Source organism: Acaromyces ingoldii, assembly GCF_003144295.1.
Source record: "Acaromyces ingoldii strain MCA 4198 unplaced genomic scaffold FA10scaffold_3, whole genome shotgun sequence".
Classification (NCBI taxonomy): Eukaryota; Fungi; Basidiomycota; class Exobasidiomycetes; order Exobasidiales; family Cryptobasidiaceae; genus Acaromyces; species Acaromyces ingoldii.
Genome location: NW_020290249.1, coordinates 11418 through 32753, shown reverse-complemented (window position 1 = coordinate 32753; position 21336 = coordinate 11418). Strand labels below are relative to the sequence as shown.

General features: G+C 54.3%; 10 protein-coding genes across 10 annotated transcripts; 6 read left to right on the top strand and 4 right to left on the bottom strand.

Moving 5' to 3' along the window:
- Nucleotide 1: 1 nt before the first annotated feature.
- Nucleotides 2-1362, bottom strand: FA10DRAFT_266318 (NAD(P)-binding protein). Its single transcript, XM_025521446.1, has 4 exons — nucleotides 1302-1362; nucleotides 976-1207; nucleotides 336-919; nucleotides 2-270 (listed from the first exon to the last, which is right to left on the bottom strand). Exons 1-4 carry the CDS (start codon nucleotides 1332-1334, stop codon nucleotides 79-81), a joined length of 1041 nt encoding a protein of 346 aa, XP_025376954.1. The 5' UTR covers nucleotides 1335-1362; the 3' UTR covers nucleotides 2-78.
- Nucleotides 1363-1425: 63 nt separating this feature from the next.
- Nucleotides 1426-2763, top strand: FA10DRAFT_266317 (hypothetical protein). The gene has a single exon (XM_025521445.1). It carries the CDS (start codon nucleotides 1601-1603, stop codon nucleotides 2558-2560), a length of 960 nt encoding a protein of 319 aa, XP_025376953.1. The 5' UTR covers nucleotides 1426-1600; the 3' UTR covers nucleotides 2561-2763.
- Nucleotides 2764-3281: 518 nt separating this feature from the next.
- Nucleotides 3282-4611, top strand: FA10DRAFT_266316 (MFS general substrate transporter). The gene is made up of 2 exons (XM_025521444.1): nucleotides 3282-3454; nucleotides 3515-4611. Exons 1-2 carry the CDS (start codon nucleotides 3294-3296, stop codon nucleotides 4581-4583), a joined length of 1230 nt encoding a protein of 409 aa, XP_025376952.1. The 5' UTR covers nucleotides 3282-3293; the 3' UTR covers nucleotides 4584-4611.
- A 316-nt stretch (nucleotides 4612-4927) lies between these two features.
- On the top strand, nucleotides 4928-6182 carry FA10DRAFT_96657 (NAD(P)-binding protein). The gene has a single exon (XM_025525822.1). It carries the CDS (start codon nucleotides 5055-5057, stop codon nucleotides 6027-6029), a length of 975 nt encoding a protein of 324 aa, XP_025376951.1. The 5' UTR covers nucleotides 4928-5054; the 3' UTR covers nucleotides 6030-6182.
- Nucleotides 6183-6805: 623 nt separating this feature from the next.
- FA10DRAFT_301062 (FAD/NAD(P)-binding domain-containing protein) lies at nucleotides 6806-8261 on the bottom strand (the record flags this gene model as incomplete). Its single annotated transcript, XM_025524930.1, has 4 exons — nucleotides 6806-7102; nucleotides 7171-7450; nucleotides 7522-7715; nucleotides 7793-8261. 4 exons carry the CDS (start codon nucleotides 8259-8261, stop codon nucleotides 6822-6824), a joined length of 1224 nt encoding a protein of 407 aa, XP_025376950.1. The 3' UTR covers nucleotides 6806-6821.
- A 334-nt stretch (nucleotides 8262-8595) lies between these two features.
- Nucleotides 8596-9984, top strand: FA10DRAFT_271666 (Aldo/keto reductase; the record flags this gene model as incomplete). The annotated part of the gene is made up of 6 exons (XM_025523110.1): nucleotides 8596-8659; nucleotides 8725-8753; nucleotides 8822-9147; nucleotides 9225-9349; nucleotides 9414-9829; nucleotides 9892-9984. 6 exons carry the CDS (start codon nucleotides 8596-8598, stop codon nucleotides 9982-9984), a joined length of 1053 nt encoding a protein of 350 aa, XP_025376949.1.
- A 556-nt stretch (nucleotides 9985-10540) lies between these two features.
- On the bottom strand, nucleotides 10541-11376 carry FA10DRAFT_266313 (hypothetical protein). The gene is made up of 3 exons (XM_025521443.1): nucleotides 11276-11376; nucleotides 11100-11205; nucleotides 10541-11032 (listed from the first exon to the last, which is right to left on the bottom strand). Exons 1-3 carry the CDS (start codon nucleotides 11346-11348, stop codon nucleotides 10699-10701), a joined length of 513 nt encoding a protein of 170 aa, XP_025376948.1. The 5' UTR covers nucleotides 11349-11376; the 3' UTR covers nucleotides 10541-10698.
- A 462-nt stretch (nucleotides 11377-11838) lies between these two features.
- FA10DRAFT_285468 (hypothetical protein) lies at nucleotides 11839-12534 on the top strand (the record flags this gene model as incomplete). The annotated part of the gene is made up of 2 exons (XM_025524000.1): nucleotides 11839-11887; nucleotides 11960-12534. The coding sequence occupies 2 exons, from the start codon at nucleotides 11839-11841 to the stop codon at nucleotides 12532-12534; spliced, it is 624 nt and encodes a 207-aa protein (XP_025376947.1).
- Nucleotides 12535-12536: 2 nt separating this feature from the next.
- Nucleotides 12537-14459, bottom strand: FA10DRAFT_293394 (Metallo-dependent hydrolase). Its single transcript, XM_025524424.1, has 2 exons — nucleotides 14081-14459; nucleotides 12537-14018 (listed from the first exon to the last, which is right to left on the bottom strand). Exons 1-2 carry the CDS (start codon nucleotides 14372-14374, stop codon nucleotides 12657-12659), a joined length of 1656 nt encoding a protein of 551 aa, XP_025376946.1. The 5' UTR covers nucleotides 14375-14459; the 3' UTR covers nucleotides 12537-12656.
- Nucleotides 14460-14874: 415 nt separating this feature from the next.
- On the top strand, nucleotides 14875-21140 carry FA10DRAFT_301060 (ketoacyl-synt-domain-containing protein; the record flags this gene model as incomplete). The annotated part of the gene is made up of 2 exons (XM_025524929.1): nucleotides 14875-20563; nucleotides 20645-21140. 2 exons carry the CDS (start codon nucleotides 14875-14877, stop codon nucleotides 21130-21132), a joined length of 6177 nt encoding a protein of 2058 aa, XP_025376945.1. The 3' UTR covers nucleotides 21133-21140.
- Nucleotides 21141-21336: the final 196 nt, after the last annotated feature.

Genomic DNA, 21336 nt, shown 5'->3' with positions numbered 1-21336 from the left:
AGGGCACAAAGATCATTCAATTAGCAAAGAAAAGTGGAGCAGCTAACGAATTTTGGTTCGAGGACTAGCACACAAGTTTCACTTGTCTTTGAGCTGCTCAAATTGCCGGACCGTATCCATCAGGGTCTCGTCCAACTTCCGGTACGTGAGGTGAAGGTCTCGTACACCATCGCTACTGTCGAGTTGGAAATAGCCCTTTGAGCTTGCATGGACCTTTTCTGCTTCGACCTTTCGCTTCAAGACACCCTTGTCGGCGAGGGTGTGGAGAATCTGCGCGAGTGCGTCGGTGAATTTGAAGTCCATTCATCTACTCTAGCCCTGTACCGTACGCTCACCTGATCATTGTCGAAGCATTCAGCACTGATAATGTACCTTTTGCCACCTTGTCCCCTTTCGAGCGCTCGTACGTGGGCAAGTGCAACGTCTCGCACGTCAACTGCGTGGGGGATGATGGTCGGTCCCATCTCGTCATCCGTCTGGCTCTTTTGGGCTTTGTAGACTACAAAGAAGGCGGAGCCTCCAATCTCCTTGATGCTGTGGATGTCTCCGGCATAGGGGCCCAAGGTCACCGTTGGAAGAATGGAGATGAGATCATAGGCAATGGCCTCCTTGTTGTTCTGTACATACTCCCATGCCGCCTTTTCGCTGTACTTTTTGGCAGCAGGGAGAATGTCCAAGAAGGTCTGGCCTTTCTCTGCTTCTTCCCACGTGGAAGGTGTCCACTCGCTGCCGTTGTAGGTATGATCATGGAAAAGACCTTTGCCCCAGTCGAAGAGACTGTCGGCACTCCCAGTAAGCACCACGCGCTTGACGGTGCGAGCCTTGGTGGAGGAAGCAAGCACAGATAGAACCATGTCGACCCCCTTTTGCAGGATCTTCTCGCCGATGTTCTCACATGGAAAGGGGAGCGGCGCCGCCACTGTGGGGGGCGTGTAAGCCGGACGAGACTGCCGATTGAGAGTAGGGGACACGCACCATGGATAATACCGCTGACCCCGCGACAAGCCTCATCGTAGGCCCCATGCAGAGCACCGTCCCCTACGAGGGTGAAGCTCAATGCGCTGATGCGATCGCCTGCAGCACGTTGCAATTGTTGTTTGAGAGCGTCTGCTTTCGGCTCTGTACGGACTGCTGCTCGTACTTTGTAGCCTTCGGACAACAGTGCCAGGACGATGTTGGCACCGGTGTACGAGCTGGCGGCGGTCACCTAGAGCAAGGACGTGGCATCCGGCGAGTGTTACCGTTGTTCTATTCAGCACCCTCTGTCCGCCTTCGCTCTCGCCAATTTCCCTGTGACTTACCAGAACCAGCGTGTCGCGTTCCAGAAGAGGCATTTCGGACAAAGTTTAAAAAAAGAGAGAATATGGATGCTGGGCGAGCTCAACAGACAGAAGGGTAGAGAAGCCAAATTAGGCTTACCTTGGCATCTTGGCGGCTAGAAATACGTTCAAAATCAGGTCCATCGCGGAGTAACAAGGGCGCTACTTTTTACACCGGGCAGAGCTAAGTGCATCAGGCTAATGTCCATGGGGAGATGGAGTTAAAAAGGCGACCTGTGTATGCTCCCAATGGCCCGGCACCTTTCCACTTCAGTTCAAAGATGCAGGTTTCGTGCGTTGCTGCCATCAGCGTCGCTGCTGTCTTTCTCGCCCTCTTCACCGTCGCGGCTGAGGGCAAGAACAACTACCACGGTATCGCACTCAGCCCTTACCAAAAGAACCCAGCAAATGCAACCTGCCGCAGCGTGGACGAGCTCAATACGATTGTAGCCAAGATTGCCGACGAGGGCTTCAAGTCCATTGAGCTCGAGTACCTTGGCTACGAATGCCAACCAAGCTCCATCAGCACCGTGTATGCCGCCGCGAAAAAGCACAATGTGGTGGTGCAGCCGACGCTGTTCCTCAACTACGCACTGGCCGACAACAAGACCGACTACGAGCTCCAACGCAAGGCCCTCTTGGATGCAGTTGCTCAGCACCCAGAGGTGACCGACGTCTTCCTCTTTGGGGGTGAAGCCATCAATCGACGTACTGATACGGAGGCCAACCTTCGAGTGGCGTTTGACAGCTTGGTCAAAGACTTGGCCAAGGCAGGTTTCAAGGGCCGTTCGACCATCAACGAACCCGTGGATGCTTCTCTCGCGGTGGCCATGTGCGACCTCGACTTTCTTGGAATCAGCTTGGACCCTTGGTACGAGTACGACCCTCCCGGACCCAGCAACGTCACCGAGTGGATGGTTGGCCGGATCACCAACCTTCGAAAGTTGTGCCCAAAGACCAAGATCCACGTCACCCGATTCGGTTGGACCTCCAACGCTACGGAATGGGGGCCCATCAAGCCTTCGCTAGAGAGCATGGGCCAAGCTTTTCATGGCGTCAACGCTGCCATTGGCAATGGGACCTTTGGCAGCATTCCCTTTACCGCTTGGGAGTACGACGACCAGTTGTGGAAGTTTGCTACCGACTTCTTGGCGGCGGCCAAGGTGGGCACATTCGTCGAACGCTACTACGGGCTCTTTGACAAGCCGGGCTTCTCCTTCGACGACCAAGTGGCAAAGTAAGGACCAGATTAGACATTATGACTGGTGCAAAGAAGTGAAAGTGTCTCGTAATCTGTTTGCCGGATCAACAGCGGCCAAGTTAATATCAATCTCATTTCACTTGCTCCTATCTTTCTCTTGTCTTGTCGCAAGTTGAGGCTTAGTCGCAAGCCTGAGCGGGACGTGATGATGTATTAATAATAAACATTCAAAGTGAAACTAAGAAAATAAATTAGAAATCATATCTCTCCGTGGGGTGCCCGTGGAGGCCGAGGACACGCCCGCGCGTTTGCTGGTTCGACCCGTTGGTTTACTCGCTTTACTCCATCATGGCCTCCGAAGTTTTGAAGCAAGCAATGATGATAAAGGCCCATGGCCCTTTCTTTTCCTTCCTTTTCCCTTCAACAACAGTACCGCCAGCACCACCATGCCTGTCCATCACTACAGCATCTTCCATGAGACTGCCTTTGGGCAGATCATACGCTTTTTGTCTCGCGGTCGCTGCTTTGGTCACTTGGAAAACGAGCCGGGTTTCAAGGAAACCTTTCTGGACGTCGAGTCCAACGAGTCGTCGGCAGCGGAAAAGACAGACACGGCCGATTCCGAAGCCGAAGCACCCCATTCCAAAGAGGCCGTCCGCGACGTCACCGTGACCTGGCGCGGAGAAAATGATGCGGAAAATCCTCTGAACTGGTCGACAACGTACAAGGTCTTTGTGACATTCACCGTCTGCATTATGACGACGGCCATCTACATGGGATCCAGCATCTTTGCGCCCGCCATCCCCGACTTTGCCCACGACCGTCAGACTACCGACGTGGTGGCCGCGCTGGGTATTTCCCTCTTCGTTTGGGGCTATGGGCTTGGACCACTGCTCCTTTCGCCAATCACGGAGGTGTCCTTCATTGGGCGAAACTGGCCCTACATCGTCAGCCTTGGCATTTTTGTGCTACTCCAGATCCCGACGGTGCTCACCGATAGTGTGGCTGGCTTCCTCGTCCTGCGCTTCTTGGCCGGATTCGTCGGTAGTCCCGTCCTGGCGACGGGTGGAGCTACAATCGGCGACATCTGGGGCTACGGAGGCGGCTTTGCCAACGCGCTGGGATGTTGGGGGTACTCGGCAGCCGCCGGCCCCGTTGTGGGCCCCCTCGTCGGAGGCTTTGCTGTCGATGCAAAGGGTTGGAGATGGTCTATCTGGCCTCTGTTTTGGGCCTCGGCCGCCGTCTGGATCTTTATTTTCTTCCTTCTGCCCGAGACAAGTGGGGCAACCATCCTCTCTCGACGGGCAGCCCGCCTACGCAAAGTGACAGGAAACGCACAGCTTCTGTCCGAAGGCGACTTGCACGATCGATCCATTCACCCTTCGGAGCTCGCCTTCAACACGCTCGTGCGGCCGTTTGAGCTCACCCTGCTGGAACCAGTGGTGCTCTTCAACAATCTGTACATCGCCCTCGTTTACGGTGTCCTGTACTGCTTCTTTGAAGCCTTCCCTCTGGTCTTTGAGGGCAGGCATCACTTCAACGGCGCACAGACTGGTCTTGCTTACATCGGCATCCTCATCGGCGGTGCGCTGACCCTGGGCGGCTACTGCGTCTTCAACAACAAGTTCGTCACGCCCAAATATGCCGAGGGCACCTGGAAGCCAGAATATCGAATGCTGCCCGTGATGCTGGGAGGCATCGCGCTGCCGGTGTGCATGTTCTGGTTCGGTTGGACAAGCTTCGAATCCATACACTGGATCTCTCCCGTCCTGGCCTCTTCGCTTTTCGCCCTCTCCATCTATCTTCTATTCCAGGGGATCCTCAACTACCTCGCTGAAAACTACCCCCGGTACATGGCCTCGGTTTTCGCGAGCAACGACGTCATGAGGGCGGGTGTCGGAGGTGCCTTTCCCCTCTTCTCGACTGCCATGTTCAACAAGCTGACCATCCAAGGCGGCTGCAGTCTCTTGGGTGGTATCGGTCTGCTCATGCTTCCACTGCCTTTTGTCTTGTACTACTACGGACCACGGCTTCGCGCGGCGTCGAAGCGCGCCAGCGCATAGCGAAGCGACAGAAAACCCGAGTAGATCTCGTTACTCGCACAAAAAAGCATTTTTTTTGCCCCTACCACATAGATCAATGAAATAGAATGTTGGAATCACAATCAGAATCACACTATGATCTTAGGATTGCTGGAAGCACAAACAGAACGACAGTCTTGGCATGATGACGTTCTTTCCGCCCGCGCGAAAGTAAGCGCGGGACCTTGCTTCTCCACATCGATGACCGAATCTTTCGGTGCAGTGGTCTGGTGCTGAGTCGCGTGGTCCGTGCTCTCCCCACTAGCCTGCCGCGGATTGCGCCGCGGGCATGTCCGAGAAGTTCGATCAGGGTAACAAGAACACTTTTTTTTTTTCATGGAAGCTCGGTGTCTTTCCGGGTCTTGGCGAATGTTACAAAAGGGGTGAGGTCTCGAGGTTGCGTCCTGCCACACACACCACTATTCTAGCCACCTCTTTGACATCGACAGCGACATGAGCGAAGGGCCCACACGTCGACTCCTCGTTGTTGGGGCCACCGGCAACATTGGCACCGAGCTGGTGCGGGAGGCACTCAAGGCGTCTTCACCATTCACCCATGTTCGTGCTTTGGCCCGAGACACGTCCAAGATATCGCACTTGGGAAGCAGCGAGGGCTCGAGCAACCGTCTGGAGCTTGTCGACTGCAATGCGTACGACGTAGATGGCCTGGACGCTGCCTGCAAAGACGTCGATTCCATCGTTTGCGCATACAGAGGGGTTCCAAACCTGGCGCTCGACGCCCAGCTCCTGCTCATGAGAGTCGCCGAGCGGAGGGGAGTCAAGCAGATGATCCTAGCTTCGTGGAACTACGACGTCACCAAGATCAAGCTCGGTGATCACGAGCCTTATGACGCCTACGTCAGCATCCTTGCGCAGACGGAGTTCATTCCAAACCTCAAGGTGCTCTTTGTCGTGTCTGGCGTCTTTTTCGACGTCCTCTGGTGGTTCGGCATCTGGAAAGCCGAGAAAGGCCACTTCGAGACGTTTGGGACCGGAGACGAAGTCTGGAAGCTCACCAGCCGAGAGGATGCTGCAAGATTCTCGATTGAAGCATTGCGCGACAGAAATCGCAGCGGGATTGTCCATATTGCGAGCGAACAGCTCAGTCTCAACGACATTTCCAAGCTTGTCGCCGAGGTCAGAGAAGGATCGGCCGATAAAGCCAAGCCAGTCAAGTCTCTGGGCAGCGCAGACGACTGCCATGTGGAGTTTGTTCGTACTCGTGAAGAGCTTGGCAAGCCAAGGTACCTGGAGTATGCGTGGCTGGGCTACGTTTACTATACAATCACTGGCAAGTGGGATTTCGAAGCGACGGACAATGCGCCTCTGCTGGAAGGCGCGGCCTCTCCTTGGCAGCTTTCGAAGCTGAAAGACTACATCATCGAGAATCCGGACGCGATCGATCACCCTCCGGAAAAGGTGCAGTGAGGAAGAGGGAGCGGCAGGTCTTGTATGGCAGTAGTGCCTTCAAACGCGGACCAATTGGATTGAAATTAATGCGTGACTGCAGTCCTGAACGTCACATCAATCCGCGGACGAGAGTCGAGGCCGGAAAGTCTTCGATCTCCGATCTGTTGTGAGAAGAGCTACCAGAGCTAATATTCGATTTGGGTCGCACAAAGATCTGTTTTCGAGTGGTAGCAAGACGGTGTCAGCGCATTTGAAGAATTTCTTCGTTGCGGCTCGTTGGTACCCGACCTTCCAAAAGAGGCTTGTGCTTTTCTACAATCTCTCGATGGGCACTGGCCTCGCGAAAGGCAGTGAGAGCATCCAAGTCACGCAGAACGGTAACGCTAGCTACGTCGAAGCCCTTGGTGATGAAGGAGGGTGGGCCTGGCAGGATAGGCTTGCACTGAACGGACTCTACGCCTATCGAGCGAAGCGTCACACCCAGTCCTTCATTCTCCTCTCGGAAGCGCTGGCGATCGGCTTCCGTGGCATGAGGAGCAAACTTGAATAGCACTATCAAACACACGTGAAAGGAAAGTCAGCCGGCTGTTGCGTGTGCCGTGTTAGTGCAAAACCCATTGAACCCACCGTAGTTGAGTACCGTCATCGCAAATTTGTGAATTTTGTGACGGGCAAGGATCGTCATTGAAGAAAACACGTCGCACCATATATAAGGCATCACCACTCCAATCGAAGGTCTTACTCTGCTCTCACAAACAAGTTACTCTGGCCAACAGGTACTGTCGCCACGTGGCATAGTATATAAATGTATTAGTCGTGTGGCGCCGTGCTTGTCTCGAGCTCGGCGATGCTCTTGAAAGTGAGGGTTTGCGCCGCAAACCTAAGAGCGTCCAGTTTCTCGCCTTTCTCGTAGCTGGCAGGCTTGGCCATGACTCGACTAAAGTGCTGAATCATGTGGACTCGCGCTCTGCGAAGCTCTGTGAATTTTTTGAGGACGCGCGATACGTCGTGGGGCGTCACGCTGCCGTTACAAAACAGATAGGCAAGGCCCTCGGCGTCTTCAAAGGCAAGGGAAGCGCCTTGTCCTTGATCTTTGAAATGCGAAAACCTTCAGCCAGTGCGGAAGGAAGAGGGGAGAGGCCTCCCACGATTGACTTACGAGGAAGCGTCGCATGTGCTGCATCACCAATGAGAAGGGCACGTTCCCGCTCGTAGTACGGCAGGCAGCTAACGTCGAAAAGCGGCCATAACGAGGCATGCGGGACCTTGTCCAGCAGCTTTTTTACCGTGCTATCAAAATCAGCAAATTGAGAGCGCATGGCGTCTGCCGTCTCCGTATTTGACTCTCTACCGAGGTCACTGCCTCCGCTCTGGCGCTGAAGATGGGCCTTGTCGACGATAGCGACAAGATTCACATAGTCCGGACAAGGGTAGACAACCTGCAGGGAAGTAGAGACCCATCAGCGATAAGCGTCAATAGCGCGCTGCCGACGATATGGCGGTCACCCACCACTCGCTGTTTTTGGGCTGCCCAAACGTACAACCCTCCCGACTTTTGTTCGGCAAGCCATTTGAGTTCTGGTTGGTCTCGGAAGCGCTCTGCTGGGACAAAGGCACGAAAAGCGACCTGATCCGAGTCCCAGCGGTAGTCGGTTTCCTGTTGGAGAACCCTTTTGCGGAGACGTGAGGAAATCCCGTCGGCAACTTAGAGACAGCCCTCATGCAAAGATCAGTATGCATTCGGCTGTGCCGCCGAAGGACTGGATATAGGCTGTACTCACTCAAGACCATGTCCGCGACCATTGCATCGCCTCCCTTGATCAAGACCACGCCGTGAGTAGCATTAACGTCTTCGATCTCGGTCCCTAGGATGACTTTTGCACCACGTGCTTTCGCCGTCGCCAACAGCTCAGCATGCAATTCGGTCCGCTGACAGAAGTACCAAGGGCCACCAAAATCGGCAGGTGCATCAACCGGCTTATGCATCTTTATGTCGCCATTCGCGGCATCGCGCTCGATGATCTCTCGACAGGGAAGTCCGCGGACTTTGGAAGGATCCAAGCCTACTACTCCATAGGCGGCGTGCGCTGCATTTGGCTTCAAGTTGATTGCGTATGAGACTTCCGTCAATTCCTCCTTACGCTCTAGAACGATGACTTGATGGTGAGTCGCCAGTGCTGCCGCTGCAGCCAGCCCAGCAATACCGGCGCCACAGATGATGATCCGAAGAGATGAGGGTTTGTTCGTCATGGCTTTGGCTGAAACCGAGGGCGTCACTTCCCTGCACTTCAAGCCAACACTGTGCGTATTTAAAAAGATCTGTTCTGGCAAAGGCCAGAGTAATTAATTAATGAACCTAGCGCGTCAGGTACCGTACAGTACGTTGCGTCCGAGCTTCGGCTGGCATGCAGGACCAAAATCATGCTAGTAAGCTTCTGAGTACGGCCATTATATGCTCCCCTGCGCTTTCTCTGCCCTTACTCCGTGGGGACACCGAGTAAGCCACACTTCTTGTCAAAGTATAAATGCTGTCTACTCTCGTCCCAGCCCAGCACTGACGGTAGGCAGAGATTCCATTGACAGCATGTCAGCTCAGCCACTTCCATCGGAGCTGGCTAGGTATAGGATCCTGGCTCCAAATGCCGGTGGTGGGTGTCTCCAGTGTCTCTTGTCACTGAAAGCTCACGCGTCCCTTTTGTCTGTCATTTCCAAGTTCGTGTGTCGCCCATCGCTCTCGGTACAGTGAGCACCGAGTCCTAGCCATGATTCAAAGAGCACCCTCTCATGACACTGTGATGAATCCTTTGTAGCTAAACTTTGGTCAAGCATGGGCCCGCAACATGGGCGCTTCAGCCTTAGCCAAGGACCAATCGTTCGCCATACTGGACGAATATTTTTCTCAGGGCGGCAACTTTGTTGACACGGCCAATGGTTATCAGGCTGGTACTGCCGAGCAGGTCCTGGGGGAATGGCTAGTAGAGCGTGGCAATCGCGACCAGATTGTGCTCTCGTCGAAGTTTTCGATGAGTTTCAAATTCGACCGCGAAGAATCACCAATTCGCGCCAACTATGCGGGCAATAGCATCAAGAGCCTCCGTTTGAGCGTCAAGAAGAGCCTCGAAAAGCTCCAGACGGAGTGAGTAGGATGCTGTGCTGCAGGTCCACTCCACCGCTATCAGACGAGGGCACACAGCTGACTGCAATGTCCCGAAGCTACCTCGACCTTCTCTTCGTACACTTTTTCGACTACACGACCTCAATCCCAGAGTTGATGCATTCTCTCAACGACGAGGTGCGCTCGGGCAGGGTCAACTACATTGGAATATCCGACACACCAGGTCGGTAGGAGAAAGGGGGAACCGTTTGGCCATGTGATCGCTGACGGGCGGTGTGTTCCCTCAGCTTGGATCGTCAGCAAAGCAAACGAGTATGCACGCAATCATGGACTTGCATCGTTTGTTGCATATCAAGGCGAATGGTCTCTACTACGCCGCGATCTCGAACGAGAGATCATCCCAATGTGCCGCTCGGAAGGCATGGCCTTGATGCCGTACGGGGTACTGGGCCAGGGCAAGTTCAAGACCAAGCAAGAAATCAAAGAGCGGCAAGCTGCAGGGTTGGACCTGCGTAAATTCTGGGGCGACGCCAAGCAGTCGGATCAAGAACTCGCCGTTAGCGGAGCATTGGAAAGCATGGCTAGCGAGCTAGGAGCCAGTTCCCTCGGTCAAGTGGCCGTCGCCTACCACTTGCAAAAGTATCCCTACGTGTTTCCAATCCTGGGATGCCGGACGGTTGAACAGATGCGCACCAATGTCGGGGTAAGTTTGAGCCTGACAACGGCAGCTCAACCGAGCTCACAGATATGTCACTTCTTCCGCAGTCCCTCATCCTCAGCTTGCCACCAGACGCCATTCGAACATTGGAAGGAATCGTTCCTTTCTCGCTGGGTTTCCCTTACGACCAATATGGGTGAGCTACGCAAAGAAGCTGTGTGCCCACGCGAATGTCCAAGAAGCTGACGGACACCGTTCCATGACTCCAGAACCGACCCGCAAAACCACAATTGTGTCGATGCATGGATCTTGAAGATGACTGGCCACCACTATCAATTCGTGGAGCATTCGAAGCCCATTCCCATCGGTATGGGCACACCGACGCGCAATGCAGAGGCAAACGGGCACAAAAGCAAGACGGATCTTGTCGCCGAGAAGGCCGGTCTCTGAGCAATCACACCAGCTCCCCTGGTAGTCTGACCTGTATCTCTTCCTTCCGACTTCCTATGGCCAAAGCCGGGATCGGTCCTATGTGATAGCTTAGTTCTGTCTGATCACCCTCAAACAATGGTATACTATCGAGCCATCGGTTTCTGAGTTGTAATATACACGTTCCTGACTTCTTCCTCGAGTACACGAGCCTCGATGCGGCTGTGTGACCTTGCCTAGGCGAGACACGTTTGACAGCGTGCCGAGCAAGCATGCTGAACGTCCTTGTTAGTCGTAACGTGCAGTAATTTTCTCTCATTGTATGGTGGCTCAAGGGCGTTGCGCTGGTAACACCGAGAGCAAGGTAGATCTTATCGATTACGATCAAACTTTTAATCATTGGGTGTCTCGTTGGCGTTGCTACTCGGTCCTGACACCAAGCGACAGCCAACATCTCGCGTAAAGCTGAAGATTGGTCCACGAGATTACTGGCGAACAAAACCAACGAGCTCCACCAAGCTTGCTCCAAAGGCAACGGCACTGCCCAGGATCCTCAACTTGTGCAGGCGCTCCCAGGCAGTGATGTTCTGGCGGATTTCGACGTCATTGTAAGGCTCGCCCTTCTTTTGTTGCGCCTTCAATCTGTCCTTGACTGGGAAGATGAAAGCAAATGTCAAGAGGAATTGACCAAAGAACGAGGCGAAGTTGAGCCACAAGAGACTCCGATTGGCGTTCGTTGCCCCTCGAGGAGTAAGGTACAGCGACGCCAACGACATGACCATACTTGATGAAGAGATGGGCGTCCAACGACGAGCGCAGCTACATAGAGGCATCTTCGGTGAGCATGCAGCGCTCGCTCTCCCTCATCGAGCAAGCAAATTCTCACAAATCAAACTGACGGATCCAACAGCCCAATCTGTCCTTTGCGGCAAGGCCTAGCTGCTTGTCTAGGAGAACCGGAATGATGCATGTCGACGTCGAAACCGTCAAGCCTGGATCATCGTGATACAATTGTGTCAGCGCTTTCCGGAACATACGGAGTCTACTCCTGCAAATACCGACCAAAGAACGTCCCACTTGCCACAACGGCCGCGAGGCGGGTGGAAAGGGCAGGTTGCGACAGAATGAGATCCATGAAGCTGTCTGTTTGACTTTGTCTGCAGTGAAGGATAGTGCGCGACCCAATTTAGACTAAACGAAGCTTTTATATACTTCTGATTCAAAGAACGAGGGCTTTTTAAACAGACACTTTTACTCCGTGGGTCAGAGGATGCAGACTTACCGCATGCTATGGCCAATCATTCTTCCTGAACAAAGAGTAATGACCAGACGTCAATCAGGGTCTGAACTTTTTGCATACAAGTAGTCAGTAGACATCGTGAGCTTTCTTCCATTCGAAGAGCAACGCCTTCCAGTGTCTCTTTGGTATGGATTTCACAACCTCGTACTGCAGACAACACACGTCGACCAAGCTGCGGATCCTCTGCCTACATGGGCGAGGTACTTCTGCAGACATATTCAGATCGCAGACAGGTGATTCACAAGTAAAGACCGCTGAAAATGCTGTTATTGACGCCTTTTGCATGTTTTCTTCAGTGTCACTACGAGAGGAGCTGTCTCAACAGATGACTTTCTACTTTCTAGATGGTGAATGGGAATGCGAGCCGTACCCAAGTGAGCATCTCCCAAGCTTGGTCTTGTAGACTCGGTCACAGCCTGCTGACCCCCTTTTTCGCCCCTGCCCAGTGGTCGACAGATTCTGGCCTGGGCCTTACCGCGCACATTACGACTCTGGCACTGGTATCGGGCTCAGCGAGGCCATTTCCCGGGTCTTGAAGTTTGCCAATGCCAATGGGCCGTTTGATGGTATCATGGGCTTTTCGCAGGGCGCAGCGCTCACCGCAGCGGTGCTGGCACGGATGCACAAAATTGATGCTTCGAACAGCTTCTTCAAATTTGGCATCTTGATGTGCGGTGGAAGGCCAACGGAAGTTGGATCGAATGCTCGATGGCCCTCGAAACGCTTCTACCGACCCCCAAGAAACAGCCTCAGCCTCTCAACCTCTAGACTGAATGAAAAAACTCAGCTGGTGACCTCTCATCCATCACCAAAGATCCGAATACCCACCGCTCACTTTGCTGGTATCCGAGACCCGCTCTACGAAGAAACGCTTGCTCTGTATTCCACTGCAGATCAGGAAAGTGCTTTGCTTTGGGAGTTCGACGACGGGCACACTATACCACGTAACAGCATGGCCACGGCTCAGATGGCGGCAATCATTAGGAAAACAGCTCGCCGAGCGAGCGAAGACCGGGAGTAATTCACTAGATAACATTCGCAAGGCATACGATAGAACCAGAGATACGATAGAACGTGCAACGAAAACAATGAAAGATCCCAAGAGTAGAAGTAAAAACATTATTTGGCGCGCTCCTCTTCCGATCAGCAAAGGCGCGCGTTGACACCAAGAAAGGTGCCGACCTGCCGTCGCACAGCTTCCAAATCGATGTGCTTTGCTCTCTCCAGGATGTTATGAGCGCTCTTCTCGGCGACTTTACGCAGCAGGTCGTGGTCTTGCTCTTTGGGATCGACATCCACACCCAAATCCCGGGCAATGCTGCGCAAAGCAAGTCGAGCTTCACTCGACAACGGTGCCAATTTGCCATCGTGCTTGAGTCGTCGACCGTTTACGAAGACGTCTTTCACGTCTGCGATGCTGGCTTGACCAACGACGGCGGCAACGGCATCTCTGCCGTTCCACAAGGCACCGAGCATGTTGTAAGACCTGCCATCGAGCAGAACGATGTCTGCCCGTGCCTTTTCTTCCAAGAGGCCGATTCTCTCGGTGCCTTTGTTCTTTCCCAGCACTTCAGCACCACCAATAGTCCCTCGCAAAAAGGCACTTTGAACAGAAGGCGTGCCTTTGCTAGGGAACTGGCCTCGTGCGGCCATTGACTCATTGCGACTCCGTCGAAGTTCGGCCACAGAGGCGCGCAGAATGCCAAACATACCACCTTCGACCACGGCAGTCGTGTCGCTTCCCAAAGCTGCAAGACAGCCATGACAGTCGGCCCTCTCTACGATCGAAGAGCCCATGTTGAGACGATGTTCCGTTTCGGGAGTCGCACTCAGCCTTACGCCAGCGTGGGCCGCCGTCACCAGCTCCCTGTCGGTAAGCAGATTGGCGTGCGATAGCAAGAGGTCAGGCCCCAAGATCGTGCTGAGGCTCGAGGTGATCAGTGGTTCGTCCGTCTGGCCATTGAGGACGCCATTGCTAAGGTGCAACGTCATCGGTCCAACTCCATGGCTACGAGCGATGGAAACAAAGCTTTGCAACTCCTCTTGTGGCATCTTTTTCCAGCGGTCCAGCGCCAGGCCGAGCGTTACCAAGCCGGACGGTTTCCGCGAGTCAGCGGCAAGCTTTTCGAAAAGAGGCTGCTGCCACCCGGCATCTCCAAAGATAAGCTCTTTGTTGGAAGCATCTGCACACGCCGTGATGCCAGTCGCTCTCTTTTTGGCCAGAGGAAACTCTGCGATCTGATTGGTTCCCATGGCAAAGATCGAGCGCAGACCCGAATGCTGGGTAGCGGTGAGCCCGCTTTGTACGTGGGCAGCAGAGTTGGCGAGATGGTAGTGGTCGAGGACGGTAGTCACACCAGCATTGATCGCCTCCATCGCTCCGCACAACTGGGCAACGTAGGCGTCTTGAGGAGTGAATAGAGAGGCGGCCACGATGTTGAGATCGGCCAGGAACTGAAACAGCGTCATGTCTGCAGGCAAGGTCTTGAAGAGCGACTGCCAAAGCTGAAAAGCATCGAGAAGATTTGTGACTGGCGTTCGAATGTCATCAAGCATCAGGCACTCACATGTCGGTGTGTGTCTACGAAGCCTGGAATAGCAAGCAGACCGTCGCAGTCGAGGACGTCGATGTCGTCGTTGTTGGAAGCGTCAATGTTGACAGCATGTTCACCGACGTCTTTGATCTCTTCAATGGTACCGTCTGTACCGATCAAAATGTTGCTCTTCTGCGATCGTGTGGTGTATCGCTCCGCTGTGGAAGCAGACGTCGATGTTGCTTGGGCACCCCGAGGCGCCTCTGTCAGGATGGCGAGCACACCGCGAAGCAGCGTGCGCCTCGACGTGTCATTCGCAGCAGTCATCTTCTTGGAGGATATGATGGAAAGGGGAGGACGCAGCGTCTGTAACGGAAAGAGAAGATCGGTTCGCTACCTCTCTCCATTCCCGAGTAAAGACGCTTGCTTAAGTCAAACGCCGCCACCGGTTTCTCACCTCTCGAATTTTTACTTTCTTTCCTATTTTTGGCTCGAAAAGTGCGCCTCTGCCTTAGAACCGCGTGTTAACTTGACACTAACAACGCCTCGCTCGTCGGGCGCTCTGCGTCTTATTCCCCATTCCTCCTCTTGGCTCATCAAGGCGGAAATCGAGTAGCGAGTGGTGCAAAACGTGAAATTTAGAGTTTGGTTGTTGACGTCCCCTTCTTGATTGCTTCTGCTGCTTCGGTGGAAGTAATGGACTCCACCACGGGAGCCAGTTTTCACTCGTGACGGAGTAATACACAGTGACGCGGCAGGCCAAAACCACAAAACATCGCAAGAACCACTCGCTCCTCCATTCATCTTCACATCCAAACACAACAGTGATGACTTCCTCGACAGATCACGTCGAGTACAAGGACAAAGCGAACTTGCTCCTCCTTGCCTTCGAAGATCCAGAAGCCTATCAGTGGAGTCTGTGCCCCGGTCAACTCACGGAAGTAGGCCATCTTCTTGACCGTTTCACGCCCTATTCGTCATTCACCAGTCTCTATCGCGATGTGGCTCTCTCGAGCCTGTGTCGAAAAGCGAGCAGGTCAACGACGTTTGGCGAGCTCGTAGAGACGGAATTGGCAGAGTCAACCGCGCCGCGTGCCTCACTCATTGTTGCACTCCAGCTCGGCACTTATCTAGCTTTCGCCAAAAGGCATCACAGCCAGCTCCTGAGTGCGGGCACCTATTCGAGCGGCATCAACGGAGCTGCAGTGATCTCGTCCGGTCTGGGCCAGATTGCAGCCGACGCCGTCGGATGCTCTCGTACACTGTTCGAGGTGGTGACAAACAGCATTGCAGTGATCGACTACGTCGTTGCATTGGAGCAGTCCCTTGAGCGCACTTATGCTTGCGCTTCTTTTACTGTCCGCACGGCGCTTCAAGACGGAATGCAGGACGGGTTGGTGGAAGCGGCAAACTCGCTCAAGGTCTCCGTCGCTAGATTATCGCCCAACGAACTAGTATTCACCGGCAAGGAAGAAGATGTCCGAACTCTTCACGGGCAATGTCAAACGATCGACTCGGGTCCCATCGTCCCTGCTGGCATGCTGACCGGGATGCAGCCGAGAGAAGGTCTCCAGCTTCCTCCTCGGCCTTCCTTCTACGCTCAGAGGGCCTCGAAAGACTCAAACGTTGGGGTTCAATTGTCGCCTCTTGCTCACCAGCGAGGAGAGCTTACCGGCGTCGAGTTCTACGAGCAGCAGAGAGACCAAGCTTGCAAAGGTGTCGACCAGCTCATGCACGTTGCCAGGCTCGTCCATGCTCCCGCGGTTCTCACGGATTCTGTCTCAGGCTTGGTCGACATCATCTCCATTGGCCCTGAAAAGGCCTTTGAAGCGACCCTCAGTGGCCGACTCAAGAACCTGGAAGCCCAAGTCCGATCGATGGATCTCTTTGCTAGCCTCCTGGGCGCTGCGAGCTACACCGACATTGACGCCCTCCCCACACGGTACAGCCTCGTGGACTGTCATCCTCAAACTCAAGTAGCGATCATCGGCTACTCGCTCCGGATCCCCGGTGCATCTGATCCCAACGAGTTCTGGGACCTCCTTTCGCAGGGGCGTGATATGCACAGCGAGATTCCCAAGCAAATCTTCGACCTGGACCTGTATCACAACAACCAATACCGCGTGCCCAACACCATGCGGACTAGACACGGCAATTTCCTGGCTCATCCAGGTCGATTTGACGCCGGCCTCTTTGGTGTAACACGGTCTCAGGCACTCCAAATGGATCCACAGCACCGTAATGCTTTTCTAGCTGCTTTCGAGGCCCTGGAAATGTCGGGCTACTCGCCAATGTCTTCGAGAGGAGCGAATAGCGAGTACCAAGACACTGGCGTCTTTATTGGCGGCGCTGGAGACGACTATCGAGAAAATTGTAGCTGGACCATCGAAGATGACTTCATCATGGGAAACTCTCGTCAAGCACTTACTGCCAACATCTCCAACTTTCTCGGCTTTCACGGTCCCTCTCACACGTATGACACCGCTTGCAGCTCTTCGCTCGTCGCGGTTGAGGCTGCCTGTCAGAGTCTAGTCAACGGCCGCTGCTCGACGGCGCTGGCTGGCGGGGTTTCGGTCTTGACGCAGCCGCAAGTCTACATTGGCCTTGATCGTGGCTATTTTCTCACCAAGAACGAGCATGGCCAGTGTCAGACGTACGACGATGGGGGAGACGGCTACTCGCGAGCCGATGGCAATGCCGTCCTTCATCTCAAGCTGCTCAAGGATGCGCTCAGGGATGGAGACGACGTCAAGGGCACAATCGAAGCCATTGGTACAAACCACAGTGGAAAATCGCACAGTATCACCCATCCCCATGCACCCACGCAAGCTCGACTGTTTGAAGCCAACTGTCACAGCGCAAAGGTGGATCCTCGGAGAATCGACCTCGTCGAGATGCACGGTACGGGAACGCAGGCGGGCGACGCCAATGAGATGCAGTCGGTTCTGAGCTTCGTACGTGGTCGACAAGACACCGACAATGACCTCATCATCGGATCGGTCAAGGCAAATCTTGGCCACTCCGAGGCGGCTTCAGGCTGTGTCGCGCTGATCAAAGTGCTCTTGTCGCTAAAACACCGACAAGCCACACCGCACGTGGGGATCAAGAAGAAGTTGAACACCAAATTCCCACCTCTGGATCGGGTAGTCATCCCCAAGGACCTGAAATCCTTCGATGTTGCAGAGAGTCAGGACATCCTGGCTTGCTGCAACAACTTCTCAGCTGCTGGGGGCAACTCTTCGCTCATCATACGGTCGTTCCCCGTGCTCAAAGATCTACCGTTGCCGTCGTTGCAGCCGAGGATCCTAGCACTTTCGGCAGCGTCCGCGGCAGCATTGCGAAGCTATCTTGAACGACTGAGCAGCTATGTCGACCAGAACCCAGACAAAGACATTCTGGATATCGCGTACACACTCTCGGCAACCCGGGCTACTCAATTCTCTGCTCGAGTTGCCCTAGTGGCCGACAGCACTGCCGCCCTCAAGGAGACTCTTGCCGGCGATGTCACTTCTCTCATCACCGAGCCAAGCATTCAGCGAGATCCTGGTTTTGCCTTTGCCTTTACCGGCCAGGGCTCCCAGTACGTGGAAATGGGCAAGGAGCTTTACGATGGCAACACCGTCTTCCGCGAGGCCATGGACAAAACAAGAGCAATCCTTGTTGCGCAAGGATTTCCTGATTTCTTCGACGAGGTCTACGCCGAGACGAAGCAAAGCAAAGCGCTACCCTACCACTGGCAATGTGCCATTCTTGCAGTGGAGATTGCGCTGTGCCGTCTGTGGGAACGGCTTGGCATCACGCCACAGGTGGTCGTCGGCCACTCTCTCGGCGAGTATGCAGCCTTGCATGCGGCCGGTGTCCTGTCTTGGGAAGATGCTGTCTTCCTGGTGGCCTCCCGAGCTAAGTTCATGTCCACAAAGCTTGAAGCGAATACGTCTGCGATGCTTGCGGTCCGTCTATCGGCTGCAGACCTCGCCCAGGTCATCTCCAAGCAAAGCTTTTCGTCCAGCTTACAAGTTGCTTGCATCAACTCTCCTACCGACACTGTGCTCGCTGGACCGGTGGCAGAAGTTCAAATGGCGCACGCATTTCTCAAGACGGATGCCAAGCAGCAGTGTACGCTCGTGGATGTCCCGTACGCATTTCATTCGCAGGCAGTGGAGCCGATCATGAAAGACTTTCACAATGTCGCTGCTCAAGTCAAGTTTCGTCCCCCAGCAGTAACGCTCCTTTCGAATGTCCTCGGCCGAGCGCTCAAAGCTGGTGAGGCCGACATTTCCTGGCCGGACTATCTCGTTCGACACATGCGAGAGACCGTCCAATTTGCTTCGTCGATTCACGACCTGATGGCCAGACACGAGGGCGGCACTCTGCGCTGGATTGAGATTGGACCTCACCCGCTGTGCACGCCCATGCTGGCTACTTCTCTCGACAATTCCTCGATCCCTCGCGCGCTCCCATCTTTGCGTCGGAAGACTAACGGGCTCAACACCTTCCTCGAATCAGTCGGCGCATTGCACCGAGAAGGGTTCAAAGTTGACTTTACCGGCCTCTTTGCGGAGACCGTGCGCCCACCTCAGGTCCTCGACCTTCCACTCTACGCATGGCAGTACGAAGACTATTGGATCCGTTACACCGACCGCAGTCTGTCAACACGCTTAAAAGAGGAGCAGGCTCAAACCCCCGAGAAAGGCGCGCGACGGACCAAAAGCTCGAAAAGTGGCGCTAGAGATGGTGGCAGTGGCGGCTTGGCTACTGAATTTGCACTTCTTACTCGTTGTCACTCCTCGGCCACCGAGACAAACCCAGTGGCTACGTACGAGATCGATCTCACGCAGTCGCCTTGCCGAGAGATCGTCGAGGGCCACCTTGTCCACGACGTGTGCCTGGTTCCCGCTTCAATGTATTCGGACGTCGCGCTGCAAGCTGGCCTTCATGTGCTCAGCAGTGTCGGACAGACTTTCGACGAGAACAAGTACGCTCTACGTGTGTCCGACATCCTTATGGACGAGCCTGTGGTACTGGGCATCCACGATCACATCACCATCCGCACAAATGGCCTGCCGCAAAGCAACGAGGGGATGGCAATCGAATTCTTCTTTGCCAGTGGTAAACGTCAAGGCTCTTGCAAGGTGCAATTGCCTCCACGGGAGCAAGTCGAAAACCGATGGGCTGGCATTGGAGGAGTCCTTCATCGCCGTATCGGAGCTTTGACCGCAGGCTACGGAGTAGCAACCAAGCTGACCACCGATATGATCTATCGCCTTTTCACCAAGGTCGTCCATTACGGTTCCATGTACCGCGCTATGCAGTCCGTCAGTCTCAACACGGCTGGCACCGAGGCCGCCTTGGACATTACGTTTCAACAAGCACCCTGCCTGTCGTACGAACAGCGACGATTTGTCGTATTTCCTGTTTTCCAAGACAGCATGGGTCAATGTACCGGCTTCTTGCCCAACTTGCAAGCGGATGCCGACCACGTGTACGTCGCCAACGGCTGCAAGGTCATCGAGTACACCTCTCAAATGTTTAAAGTGGCCAAGTCCGGCAACCGCGTCTCGGTTCATTGCAGCATGCAAGAAGACCAGGGTATGTCCACCTCAGATGCTTACTTTTTCGACCAGGAGACCGGGGCCGTCATTGGCCACATGGGCGGCGTGCGTTTCCGTAAAATTCCCTTGAGGGTCATGAAGCATCTTCTTCCGAAACCAAAGTCCTCGGAGGCAAAGGCGAATCAGAGCAAAGGACCGACAAGCACCCACAGTAGCGAAGAGCCCAAGAGGGCGGTCGCCCAATCGATGGAGTCTTCACCGCCGTCTCCCGAGGAAAAGTCAAGCACTGCATCGCCATCTGACACCGACGCACCGTATGATTCGGGCTTCTCTTCCGAGTCCGATACTTCTCTCTTTTCACAGCTTTGCCGAACTATCGTGGAAGAGCTGGCAGTCGCTGAAAGCGAGCTTACTCAAGACCGAGTGCTGGCCGACCTCGGTCTTGATAGCCTGATGTCGCTCACGATCCTGGCAAGACTTCAGGAGACGGCAGAAGTAGAGCTGCCGGCGTCGCTCTTTATGGATCATCCGACTTTGGGATCCGTCCAAGCCTACTTTCAGGACCACGTGGAGTCCGCCACTCCCGCGACTTCGCCTGAGTCTTCGCCAGCCTGCATCAAGCCTACTCATTCGTCTTCCTCGAGCTCTCCTGGCACGACCCCACTCTTGCCATCGTCAAACGCTACCCAGCCAGCGAACTCTCTCGAGACGCATATCGTCGTCTTGCAAGAAGCTGAGGGTACAGCCGCCAAGGAGCCCCCACTTCTTCTGGTCCCTGATGGAAGCGGAAGCCAAGACGTGTACGCCCCCCTTGTGGGCGCGACCAAACCATGCTTCGGAGGTCGTCGTGTTCTCTCGGCGAGCTTTCGGTCAGTGAGCTCAGACTGGACGTTAGAAGAGCTGATCGAATCGATAGGCACTGCTGCCAAACGAGTGCTTGGCAATCAACGATGCGTCATTGGAGGTAAGAAGCAAGATTGGAAGACTATTGGCTTCAGAATCACTGAGTGCTGAGTACGACTCTTTCTTCTCCGTCTCTACCAAGGCTGGTCTCTCGGAGGCATTGTTGCCTTTATCTTGGCCCGCGAGGCTATTCTCAACGTCGCTGCATTGGTTCAGATCGATGTGCCTGCGCCTCGTCACGGCCACAACGCGCTGGAGCCATTGCCTGATGGTATAGTCCGCGATCTGACCACGCGTTCCCCCAAACATGCGACCGAATTTGAGGCCGCCGCCCGTGCCGCCAAGGATTGGCGCAGCCCAGAACCCGACCCAACAAAGTGGACCGTACCGGTTCTGTTTCTCCGCGGCGATTGTTCGGCGAAGCTGGCTGGGCTCGATTGCGATTCTCACTGGATTCTGCGTGAGAAATCGGTGCAATCAGCCACTGGATGGGAAGCATTCTTTGGCGACAGACTCCACGTCATCGAGATTGAAGATGCCAGCCACTTCACGATCGTCAGCAAGCAAAAGGTGGAACAAGTCGCAAAAAGCATCGACACGTTCGTCAAGATGGCCATTAATCAGCAATGAATTCCGATTTGTCGATAGGTTATTTCCAATGTAAATTTCTCGGAAGTCTTCGCCTAGAATGATAGATTGGTCACGATCGAGTAATGGGCGAAGACGAGCCTCCCTGTTTACAGAAAGGTCTATCTTTGCTCTTTAATTATCCTTTGAGGGCAGCTACTCGGTGTCAGTGGAAGAATAGGACAACGTTCTCTCTAATGCTGAGGC

Excerpts from the sequence above, each read along its gene's own strand:
- FA10DRAFT_266313 (XM_025521443.1), bottom strand. The coding sequence starts at position 11,348 with ATGGATCTCATTCTGTCGCAACCTGCCCTTTCCACCCGCCTCGCGGCC. Across the intron at positions 11,206-11,275 it reads GGCAAGTGGGACGTTCTTTG|GCTTGACGGTTTCGACGTCG; the intron begins GTCGGTATTTGC and ends ACGATGATCCAG. Across the intron at positions 11,033-11,099 it reads TGGATCCGTCAGTTTGATTT|CTGCGCTCGTCGTTGGACGC; the intron begins GTGAGAATTTGC and ends GCCTCTATGTAG.
- FA10DRAFT_96657 (XM_025525822.1), top strand. The coding sequence starts at position 5,055 with ATGAGCGAAGGGCCCACACGTCGACTCCTCGTTGTTGGGGCCACCGGC.
- FA10DRAFT_266316 (XM_025521444.1), top strand. The coding sequence starts at position 3,294 with ATGGGATCCAGCATCTTTGCGCCCGCCATCCCCGACTTTGCCCACGAC. Across the intron at positions 3,455-3,514 it reads GTGTCCTTCATTGGGCGAAA|CGATAGTGTGGCTGGCTTCC; the intron begins CTGGCCCTACAT and ends GACGGTGCTCAC.
- FA10DRAFT_266317 (XM_025521445.1), top strand. The coding sequence starts at position 1,601 with ATGCAGGTTTCGTGCGTTGCTGCCATCAGCGTCGCTGCTGTCTTTCTC.
- FA10DRAFT_266318 (XM_025521446.1), bottom strand. The coding sequence starts at position 1,334 with ATGCCTCTTCTGGAACGCGACACGCTGGTTCTG. Across the intron at positions 920-975 it reads GGTCAGCGGTATTATCCATG|TGGCGGCGCCGCTCCCCTTT; the intron begins GTGCGTGTCCCC and ends CGCCCCCCACAG. Across the intron at positions 271-335 it reads AATGCTTCGACAATGATCAG|ATTCTCCACACCCTCGCCGA; the intron begins GTGAGCGTACGG and ends GCACTCGCGCAG.
- FA10DRAFT_293394 (XM_025524424.1), bottom strand. The coding sequence starts at position 14,374 with ATGACTGCTGCGAATGACACGTCGAGGCGCACGCTGCTTCGCGGTGTG. Across the intron at positions 14,019-14,080 it reads TCGTAGACACACACCGACAT|CTTTGGCAGTCGCTCTTCAA; the intron begins GTGAGTGCCTGA and ends GATGCTTTTCAG.